This window comes from Lipotes vexillifer, unplaced genomic scaffold, assembly GCF_000442215.2.
Source record: "Lipotes vexillifer unplaced genomic scaffold, Lipotes_vexillifer_v1.1 scaffold680, whole genome shotgun sequence".
Lineage (NCBI taxonomy): Eukaryota > Metazoa > Chordata > Mammalia > Artiodactyla > Lipotidae > Lipotes > Lipotes vexillifer.
In genome coordinates this window covers 2,570,449-2,581,792 of record NW_006780838.1, presented here as the reverse complement: position 1 = coordinate 2,581,792, position 11,344 = coordinate 2,570,449, and the positions used below count along the sequence as shown (strand labels likewise).

Below are 11,344 nucleotides of genomic sequence, written 5' to 3'. Positions count from 1 at the left end.
GGGAAAGAGGACTTACAAAATTATATTTTGAAAACTTCAGTTAAAATGGTGCTATAAAATTGTACCATCTCTATTCCATTAGGGGGCACCGTTTCCTCATGTTTTCAGCTCACTAAATTGGTGCTAGTCCATTTGTTTTTATTGTCATTGTCTTAAAAATAGAAATAACTTTATTATAATTGCAGTAGCAGTGCATTATCAATATAGAGCAATTAGAAAATACTCATAGGCAAAAAGGAGAAAAACTTAAAATCCCTCTTCTTCATAGATTACAACTACTGCTACTGATTTCATAGGTTACAGCTACTAATATAGACTCTAAGTACTAGTGTTTATCCTTCCAGGCTTTTTTCTAATGGACCTAGACACTTAGAAAAAAACAGAGGTATTTATTTATTGACGTTTAACATAATGTGGAGGAGTATACAGATCCTAAATGTACAACTTGATGAATTTTCACCAAATGAGTAAAGCCAGGTAACCACCACCCAGACCAAGAAATAAAACATTAATAAAATAGCCCCTTCTTGCCCCTCCCAGTCACTACCTCCCCCAGAGTTAACCACTATCCTGACTTCTAATGCAGGAGAATAGTTTCACTCACTTTTGAAATACTATAAATGCAATCATACAGTATATGCTCTTGTGTCTGGTTTGTGTATATGTGTGTGTGTGTGTGTGTGCGCGCACACAACATCATGTTAGTAAGATTCATCCATGTTGTTGTCTGTTGTAATCATTCATTCATTTTTGTTGCTATGAGGATTTTGTTGTACGAGTTCGTCACGATCCTATATACCAGGGGTCAGGAAATTTCCTGTAAAGGTCTAGATAGTAATTTTAGGCTTTATGGATTATTCAGTCTCTGTTGCAGCTACTCAATTCTGTCTTTGTAGCTCAAAGGCAGCTGTCGATAATATGTAAACGAATGGATATGGCTGTTTTCCAATAAACTTCATTTATGAAAAATAGATTCCAGGCTGAATTTTGCAGTTGTTGCCAACTACCGCTATACTTCCCCCGCCCTCCCACCCCGGCTGCACTGCAAGGCTTGCGGGATCTTAGTTCCCCGACCAGGGATTGAACCCGTGCCCCTGCTGTGGAAGCGTGGAGTCCTAACCATTGGATCGCCAGGGAATTCCCTATATATATATATTTTTAAGTGAAAATTGTATCATACCATATGATTAGTTTCTTTGAGCTGTCATAAATAGCCATTATAGTTCATCATTTCTCTGGAAAGAGGAATTCCAAGAAGTGAAATAATAGCTGGCACTTTTCCTTCTTTATTGTAGTCTCTGGCAAACATCGATGAAGTCGTGAACAAAATTAGACTGAAAATAAGGTAAGTAACACCGTGTGATTATTAATAATTAATGAAAGTATGCTGTTCATTTAGTTAATCACATTCTGGATCACACTTATCTGTAAGAACACTAAAATCTCAAGTTTGCTGTAGATGGTAATCTTTTTAAAAATAGTATTTTTTTCTGGGTTTCATATGAGCCTTGTGGCAAAGAACTCGATTCTTTGATCGGTCTTCAATTATTTATTTTAAAAAAAGGAAGGAATCTGTAACAGGCTATTCAAAACAGTTGATTATAAAAGGAGACAAAAGCATTTTTGCTACATTTTTAGTGGCTTTATTTCCCTAGCAGATTTACCCTTTTTTTTTTTTTTTTTTTTTTGTATTCCCAAGGCTTAGATATGAAGCTGGGCTTATATATCCCTTGGCCATGTATCAGCTAACAATGTGGTCAGATCTGCTGGTTGGTGTGGGTGGTGTCCCAGGACTAAACATTGTGATTAATCTGGGATATCTAGGGTGGTCATCAGATGTCCTTTCTGCCAAATAGCCTTATTCTGGTTTATCCATGTCTGAATTTCCAGTTTTGACACATGGTAGATACTCAAAGTTTGTTTGTTGTAATTATTATTGTAATGGTTGATGTTATTACTTTAAATATAGTTTTTGTTGTTGTTGTTGTTTTTTAACTTGTGATGAGGAGAAGCCTTCATTTTGAATCCAGGAGATGATTTTTTTTTCCCTGACAACCTTTGGGTTTTTAGGTGAAGACCTCTGCCATTAATGTTTTGTTCAGTTGGGTGCCTTAAAAAGTACAAAGAAGGGACTTCCCTGTTGGTGCAGTGGTTAAGAATCTGCCTGCCAATGCAGGGGACACAGGTTTGAGCCCTGGTCCAGGAAGATCCCACATGCTGCAGAGCAACTGAGCCCGTGTGCCACAACTGCTGAGCCCGTGTGCAACAACTACTGAAGCCTGTGTGCCTAGAGCCTGTGCTCCACAACAAGAGAAGCTGCCACAATGAGAAGCCCACGCACCACAACGGAGAGTAGCCCCTGCTCGCCGCAACTAGAGAAAGCCTGCGCACAGCAATGAAGACCCTATGCAGTCAAAAATAAATAAATACAAAGAAGCCTGTTGATTGTTTTGGTGGACTTTAGCTGTAACAACGGTAGTAGAGACCACTAAGTTTTACAGGGTTTGCACAGAAAATGAAAATTCCCCCATGATCCAAAAATCACTTGCGAGGGGCTTCCCTTGCTGTCCAGTGGTTAAGACTCCATGCTTCCCAACCTAAGCGTCCATCAACAGATGAATGGATAAAGAAGATGTGGCACATATATACAATGGAATATTACTCAGCCATAAAAAGAAACGAAATTGAGTTATTTGTAGTGAGGTGGATGAACCTAGGGTCTGTCATACAGAGTGAAGTAAGTCAGAAAGAGAAAAACAAATACCATATGCTAACACATATATATGGAATCTAAAAAAAAAAAAATGGTTCTGAAGAACCTAAGGGCAGGACAGGAATAAAGACTCAGACGTAGAGAATGGACTTGAGGACGTGGGGAGGGGGAAGGGTAAGCTGGGACAAAGTGAGAGAGTGGCATGGACTTATGTACACTACCAAACGTAAAACAGATAGCTAGTAGGAAGCAGCCGCATAGCACAGGGAGATCAGCTCTGTGCTTTTTGACCACTTAGAGGGGTGGGATAGGGAGGGTGGGAGGGAGATGCAAGAGGGAGGAGATATGGGGATATATGTATATGTATAGCTGATTCACTTTGTTATACAGCAGAAACTAACACACCATTGTAAAGCTATTATACTCCAATAAAGATGTTAAAAAAAAAAAAGACTCCATGCTTCCAATGCAGGGGGCGCGGGTTCGATCCTTAGTTGGGGAACTAAGATTCCACGTGCTGCGTGGCACGGCGCAGCCAAAAAAATCCCAAAACAACAACAGAAACGAATATCACTTGCAAGCCAGTTATTTTCAGCTTTTTCTCACCATACCTTTAACGGTTCTTCAAATGAAAAATGACATAAATGACATAAACTGACATAAATTTCTCTGGTTGAGGTGCCATTAAATGGCCCCTGTTAAGCTGCAGGAGAAAGAGGAAGTGGGGGCCACAGATCCGCCTCCTGCAGATCAGGGCCCAGGTGGCGAGGCATGGATTTCATATAGCACCTGACTCCTCATCCCTTTTAAGGTTCCTAGGATGTTACTGAGGAAGGATTTTGTGTGGGATACTTTGAATTCTCTGGCTTGTTCCCATAAAGTTTCAGCAACTTTGTCATTTCTGGTTTACTCCATGACAAATACTAAAAGTTACATTGGTCCTTTTGAATGGCTCTGAACATTAAGTGAAAATAGCCTTTTAAAAAATAGCAAAGGTGACTCATCACTCTGCGCTGGGCTTGGCTTCTACACTACCGTTGCTGCCCCCTCACTGAGGTCCAAGGCCTCACTCTTCCTCCTATCATCCAGACATCTTTGTTTTTTCTTCTGAATAAGTAGCTGCAATCTGCAAACATTGATGTATACGTTACTAACTTTTAAAAACGTTAATTAATTAATTTAGTTTTGGCTGAGTTGGGTCTTCATTGCTGCACACGGGCTTTCTCTAGTTGCAGCGAGCGGGAGCTACTCTTCGTTGCGGTGCGCGGGCTTCTCATTGCTGTGGCTTCTCTTGTTGCAGAGCACGGACTCTAGGTGTGCGGGCTTCAGTAGTTGTGGCACGTGGGCTCAGTAGTTGTGGCTCGTGGGCTCTAGAGCACAGGCTCACTAGTTGTGGTGCATGGGCTTAGTTGCTCCACGGCATATGGGATCTTCCCAGACCGGGGATGAAATCCATGTCCCCTGCATTGGCAGGCGGATTCTTAACCACTGTGCCACCAGGGAATCCCAGCTTTTTTTCTTTTGGTCAACCTGGAATTGAGATTTTTTTTTTTGAATTTTTGAATTTTATTTATTTTTTTATACAGCAGGTTCTTATTAGTCATCCATTTCATACACATCAGTGTATACATGTCAATCCCAATCTCCCAATTCATCACACCACCCCCCCCGCCGCTTTCCCCACTTGGTGTCCATACGTTTGTTCTCTACATCTGTGTCTCAATTTCTGCCCTGCAAACCGGTTCATCTGTACCATTTTTCTAGGTTCCACATATATGCGTTAATATACGATATTTGTTTTTCTCTTTCTGACTGACTTCACTCTGTATGACAGTCTCTAGATCCATCCACGTCTCTACAAGTGACCCAATTTTGTTCCTTTTTATGGCTGAGTAATATACTGTTGTATATATGTACCACATCTTCTTTATCCATTCGTCTGTTGATGGGCATTTAGGTTGCTTCCATGACCTGGCTATTGTAAATAGTGCTGCAGTGAACATTGGGGTGCATGTGTCTTTTTGAATTATGGTTTTCTCAGGGTATATGCCCAGTAGTGGGATTGCTGGGTCATATTGTAATTCTATTTTTAGCTTTTTAAGGAAACTCCATACTGTTCTCCATAGTGGCTGTATCAATTTACCTTCCCACCAACAGTGCAAGAGGGTTCCCTTTTCTCCACACCCTCTGCAGCATTTGTGTGTAGATTTTCTGACGATGCCCATTCTAACTGGTGTGAGGTGATACCTCATTGTAGTTTTGATTTGCATTTCTCTAATAATTACTGATGTTGAGCAGCTTTTCATGTGCTTCTTGGCCATCTGTATGTCTTCTTTGGAGAAATGTCTATTTAGGTCTTCTGCCCATTTTTGGATTGGGTTGTTTGTTTTTTTAATATTGAGCTACATGAGCTGTTTATATATTTTGAAGATTAATCCTTTGTTCATTGATTCGTTTGCAAATATTTTCTCCCGTTTTGAGGGTTGTCTTTTCGTCTTAAAGGAATCGAGATATTTTAATGATTTGTATCCTTTAACTTTTTTTGCTAGGAGACTGGATGACAGCATTCGAACTGTCGTAAGAGGTCAAACAAATGTGGGGCAGGATGGCCGGCAAGTAAGTAACTTATTCCTTCGTATTAAATATATCCCGATTTCTTCAAGACCCCACAACCAAGTGACCAAAATATTGATCTGCCTGCTTACAGAGTACTTCCGTAACTGATCTGCCCCATACACAGCAGGAAACTTGCATGACTTGTCCCACTAGTAGCAGGGGGAGGCTGCCCAGACCAGCCATGAGCTGTCACTCAGCATCCCTTGGACCAGAAGCATATATTGTAGCACAGGTCACCCAGGTCCAGGGGAAATGCACGCTGAAATGAGAAAACCGAAGTTTCCTTGGCTTTCTCCTCAATGTCAGACGTCTCTGAGCCCTCCTTTATTTTGTGTACTGTGGCCCAACAAGGTTGCTGCATTTATCTATCTGCTAAGTTGTTGGGATTTTGATATTAGTTTTTAAAAATATATATTTATTTATTTAGGCTGCTCTGGGTCTTAGTTGCGGCATGCAAACTCTTAGTTGTGGTACGCATGCAGGATCTAGTTCCCTGACCAGGGATTGAACCCGGGTCCCCTGCATTGGGAGCACGGAGTCTTACGCACTGGACCACCAGGGAAGTCCCTCATATTACTTTCGTTGCTGCAAAAGATAGCAGTAACCTGTGTGTCAAAAGACATTATCAACAGAGTAAAAAGTCAACCTATAGAATGGGAGAGAATATTTGCCAATCATGTATCTGATGAGGGATTAATATCCAGAATATTTAGAGAACTCCTAAAATTCAACAACGAAAAAGCAAACAACCTGATTAAAAACTGGGCAAAGGACTTGAATAGACATTTCTCCAAAGAAGATAATATGAATGGCCAATGAGCCCACAAAAAGAGGCTCAGTATCACTAATCATTAGGAAAATGCAAATCAAAAGTACAGTGAGGGCTTCCCTGGTGGCACAGTGGTTGAGAGTCCGCCTGCTGATGCAGGGGACGCAGGTTCATGCCCTGGTCCGGGAAGATCCCACGTGCCACGGAGCGGCTGGGCCCGTGAGCCATGGCCTCTGAGCCTGCGCGTCCGGAGCCTGTGCTCCGCAATGGGAGAGGCCACAACAGTGAAAAAAAAAAAAAAAAAAAAAAAAGTACAGTGAGAATGGGACTTCCCTGGTGGCACAGTGGTTAAGAATCTGTCTGCCAGACCTACTAGAGAATGGACTTGAGGATATGGGGAGGGGGAAGGGTAAGCTGTGGCAAAGTGAGAGAGTGGCATGGACATATATACACTGCCAAGGATAAAATAGATAGCTAGTGGGAAGCAGCTGCATAGCACAGGGAGATCAGCTCGGTGCTTTGTGACCACCTAGGGGGGTGGGATAAGGAGGGTGGGAGGGAGGGAGACGCAAGAGGGAAGAGATATGGGAACATATGTATGTGTGCAACTGATTCACTTTGTTATAAAGCAGAAACTAACACATCATTGTAAAGCAATTATACTCCAATAAAGATGTAAAAAATAAATAAATAAATTAAATAAATAAAATAAAAAAGAAAAGAATCCACCTGCCTGTACAGTGGGCACAGGTTCAAGCCCTGGTCTGGGAAGATCCCACATGCCACGGAGCAACTAAGCCCATGTGCCACAACTACTGAACCTGTGCTCTAGAGCCCGCGAGCCACAACTGCTGAAGCCCACATGCCTAGAGCCTGTGCTCTGCAACAAGAGAAGCCACCGCAAGGAGAAGCCCACGCACCGCGACGAAGAGTAGCCCCCGCTCACCGCAACTAGAGAAAGCCCATGTGCAGCAACGAAGACCCAATGCAGCCAAAAATTAATAAATAAATAAAGTGTTTCTCTTGAATAAAAAACCAGCATTTATAAGAAAAAAAAGTACAATGAGATACCACCTCACACCCATTAAGAGGACTACTATCAAAAAACCAGAAAACAACAAGTGTTGGCAAAGATGGGAAGAAATTGAAATGCTTGTGCACTGCTGGTAGAAATGTAAAATGGGGGCTTCCCTGGTGGCGCAGTGGTTGAGAGTCCGCCTGCCGATGCAGGGGACACGGGTTCGTGCTCCGGTCTGGGAAGATCCCACATGCTGCGGAGCGGCTGGGCCCGTGAGCCATGGCCGCTGAGCCTGCGCGTCCAGAGCCTGTGCTCCACAATGGGAGAGGCCGCAACGGGAGAGGCCACAACAATGAGAGGCCCGCATACCGAAAAAAAAAAATAAATAAAAATAAAAATAAAAAATAAAAAGAAATGTAAAATGGTACAGTTGCTGTGTAAAACAATAAAGTGGTTCCTCAAAAAATTAAAATGAATTATCATATGATCTAGCAGTTCTACTTCTGGGTATGTACCCAAGAGAATTGGAAGCAGGGTCCTGGAGAGATACCTGTTATCCCCATGTTCATAGCAGCATTATTCACAATAGCTAAAACATGGAAGTGACCCAGGTGTCCATTGGCAGATGAATGGATAAGCAAAATATGGTCTGTACATAATTGGAATATTATTCAGCCTTAAAAAGGAAAGAAATTCTAAAAAAAAAAAAAGTGGGGGTGGGGGACTTCCCTGGTGGTCCAGTGGTTGAGACTCTGCGCTCCCAATGCAGGGGGCCCAGGTTTGATCCCTGGTCAGGGAACTAGATCCCGCATGCTGCAACTAAGAGCCCACGTGCCGCAACTAAAGATTCCGCATGCCACAACTGAGGATCCTGCATGCAGCAATGAAGATCCCATGTGCTGCAACTAAGACCCGACACAGCCAAATAAATAAATAAATAAATAAATAAATAAATATTTTTTAAAAAAAAAGAAAGGAAAGAAATTCTGACATCTGCTACAGCATGGATGAACCTTGAGGACATTATGCTAAATGAAATAAGCCAGTCACAAAAAGACAAATACTGGATGATTCCACTTATATGAGGTACTTATGAGTAGTGAAAATCAAAAAGACAGAATGTATAATGGTAGTTGCCAGGGGCTGGGGGAGAACGGGGAGTTAGCGTTTAATACATGTAGAGTTTCAGTTTTACAGGATGAATTATGGGGATAGATGGTGGTGATGATTGCACAACAGGTCAGTGAAACTGTACAATAAAAAATGGTTAAGATAGTAAATTTTATGTTGTGTATTTTACCTCAATAAATTTTTTTTGAAATCAAGATGGAAATAAAGTTGATATATTGCAAAAAAAAAAAAAAAGAGAGAGATAGTAGTAACCTGACACAGCTATAATTCCTCATACCTAGTTTTGTTGCCTAGCAGGTAACTGTCGATTCATTTCAAAGTTTTATAGTTCTTTTTGGATCTAGCTAAGGAGGGCTGTTGGAAGGGGATGAAGGGGAAAAGCAGTGTATGGGGAAGACGTATTCTTCAGTGACTGGGGGACCAGATGTTATCTGTTAACCATTTTTCCTTTTCATCTGGATTCTAGTCTTCTGCTTAGACGTCCTATTTTGGAATTGCTGTCACAACAGAAGTGCTGATCGTGCCTGTCTAGTCTTCTCTTACAGTGTCCGGCCTGCCCTCTTCAACAGTAATTCAGTTAGGTCGGCTGTGTACGCCTCTCAGTTCTGTTATTTGTCCTGTTTTTTTTTAATGTTCATTATGCTGCCCAGATTTTACGGGGGTAGCGTGTAGTCCTATGATCTCTCCTATTCCAGTTTCCTCTAGTAGATCACAGGTGTTATATAAGTCTTTTTCCTTTTCTCTTATATGTTTAGTTTTATCCGCTTCTCTATTTTTCCTACATTGTGTGACTTTCTTTTTCCCCTTACTCGTCATCTTCCGTTGGCCTGTTTGTAAGTAGTCTACCTTGTAGTCATCGTCAATATTTGTGTGTAGACATCTTAGTTTCCTGCAGCTGATCCTATTTCCTGGCCTTGCTTGGTTCTTAGTCCTTACTGCTTTGGTTTTTGTTTATTTAGGCCTCTCCCATGAAGCGTCACCTCTCTGGCAGGTGAGGCCTGTGTAAATAGGGCCCTTAGACGTAACAGAGAGTGACAGGGTAGCTGGCCAACACTCCCGCCTCATTCTGCTCTTTCACTTTCCGACATATGTCTGTCACGTCGTCTACCTCTTCAGAAGCCCCTGTGGGCTCTCTACCAACTTAAATCCAAGTTCCTTCGCATGGCATTGAAGGCCTCAGTCTACCTTTCCAGTTTTGTCTCCTGCTGTGACCCATCCACGCTGGAAGCCTAGTGCTCTCCCAAGCCTGCCCTTTGCTTTCTGGACCTGGTGCTTATGTTCTTCTTTTTGCCTAAAATGCTCTCTCTCCTCTTTTTCTGCCAGTAGCTTCATTACAAGATCATACCCAGTGCAAATGCTACTTCCTTTATGAAATTTTCTGTTTGGCTCAACGGCATATACCAAAGGGAGCAGAATTTTAGAACCCGAAGGGACTTGGAACTCATCTGGTCCACTCCTCTCATCACAGATGAGAAAATCGATCCCAGTATCCATCAGTTAGATGTACAGTCTCTCTGTCCACGAACTCCCACAGTCTTGCGCCCGTGCTTTTGATTTGGCTTTCGTGATCTGCTTTGACTTACCAGTGAATACATCTTGTCCCTTTGGCTCGTGTATAAGGTCCTTGAGGCAAAAGCTGTGTCTTCCTCATCTCGGCATTTCTCAGAGCACATAGGCCACACCTGCAATAACATTTTATTCAACTGTATTGAATGTTAGGTCTGTGGGAGGGTATTTATTATTTGTAAATAAACAAAAGCCGTCTCCCATAAAACATCATTTTGACCAGTGTGTGTGTTCCTTTAAAGATGTTTAAAGCTTGATTTGTTTATGACTAGTCCCAGCTTACTACTATTTGAAATAATAACACTACTGTTTAGTGTGTTTCCACCTATATTTTGAAAGGCTCACTAGAAACCTTGAAATACTTCAGAGAGTTTCAGGTATTTACAATTCCAAGAATGTGAAAATAAAGTGAATGATTCATCAGGACTTTCTGTTGGGTCATGCTGTGTATATATATCTTTTAGTTATTTATGTTTTAACCTGTGGTCACAAACGAGCGTTATTGGAGAGGCAGGCCCAGAATTAGACAGCCTGGAGGAAAGTCGGCCCTCCCCACCTTCACATGTTAATAGGTTACAGGTTGCTGCAGCAAAGGCAGGCCATATTTCAGAGAGCAAGACCACATTTCAAGAATGTTTAGATAGCATTTCAATCTGTGATGGAATTTGGTATCCGTCTCCTTAGCATCCAGACAGAGAGGAAGCCCAGAAGAAGTAATTGCTTTTCCTGTCATCTCCTCCATCTGTGTTTTCCAGCAGCTTGTAATGCAAGCTGAAGGAGAGACTTTTTTTTTTCCCAGGGAGCTTTTGAGTCCTATCCTTGTCATCTCCTAGGGGTGAGAGCCTTGCTGTCCAGCCCCAGCTGGCCGGTGGTTTGCTAGAGAGAGACTCCATTTGACTGGCATGGACTCGGGAGAATTATGGATGTTCCAAAATATTGAGTTTTTGGGTCAAGAGGCCCCAGTTTCCCCTCTTCCCTGGAATGGAGGAAAGGTTTTCTTTCAGAACTTTTTTCCGAAGCTTCTGGGGAACAACTCAGAAGGGGAGAGCAGTAATATGGGCAAAATGAAGTTTTCCTTTTATACATTTCATCTTGATTGTGTGCATCTTGAACAGATATGCTTTGTAATCGTGTAAATAGGGGAAAGTGTTGACTTCACATTTGTGGTGTCTTAAAAAAAAAAGACGCCTTTAGCAGAAAATTTCTTTTTGGAAAGCAGTGTTTCTGACTCAAAAATTATTTGTGGAGAGGGAGTGATTTAGAAATTGAAGACACAGTGAGTCAGTTGCTTTAGTTTCTCGAAATTTCTGAAACACCCGCTGCCTGGTTAGCACTCTGCTGCACGTTTTGGAGAGCCTTCGATGTCGACCACCTCCTGTGGGGGCGGACTTGAAGTGGTCTAGTCCGTGACCTTTTCTAACCAGAATGTGGTGCTTGTACAAAATTAATCCAGCACAGAATTCTCCCCATTTTTTTTTTTTTTTGCGGTACGCGGGCCTCTCACTGTTGTGGCCTCTCCCGTTGCGGAGCA

At 42.1% G+C, this 11,344-nt stretch overlaps 1 protein-coding gene across 2 annotated transcripts in view; it reads left to right on the top strand.

Annotated features, from left to right (window-relative positions):
• VPS53 (VPS53 subunit of GARP complex) overlaps positions 1-11,344 on the top strand; it is a 125,738-nt gene that overhangs the window by 4,296 nt on the left and 110,098 nt on the right. For both annotated transcript variants that reach the window (XM_007454234.1, XM_007454235.1), the window contains exons 3-4: positions 1,296-1,345; positions 5,263-5,329. In XM_007454234.1, coding sequence (XP_007454296.1) covers positions 1,296-1,345; positions 5,263-5,329 — 117 coding nt within the window. The remainder of the gene's footprint in view (positions 1-1,295; positions 1,346-5,262; positions 5,330-11,344) is intronic.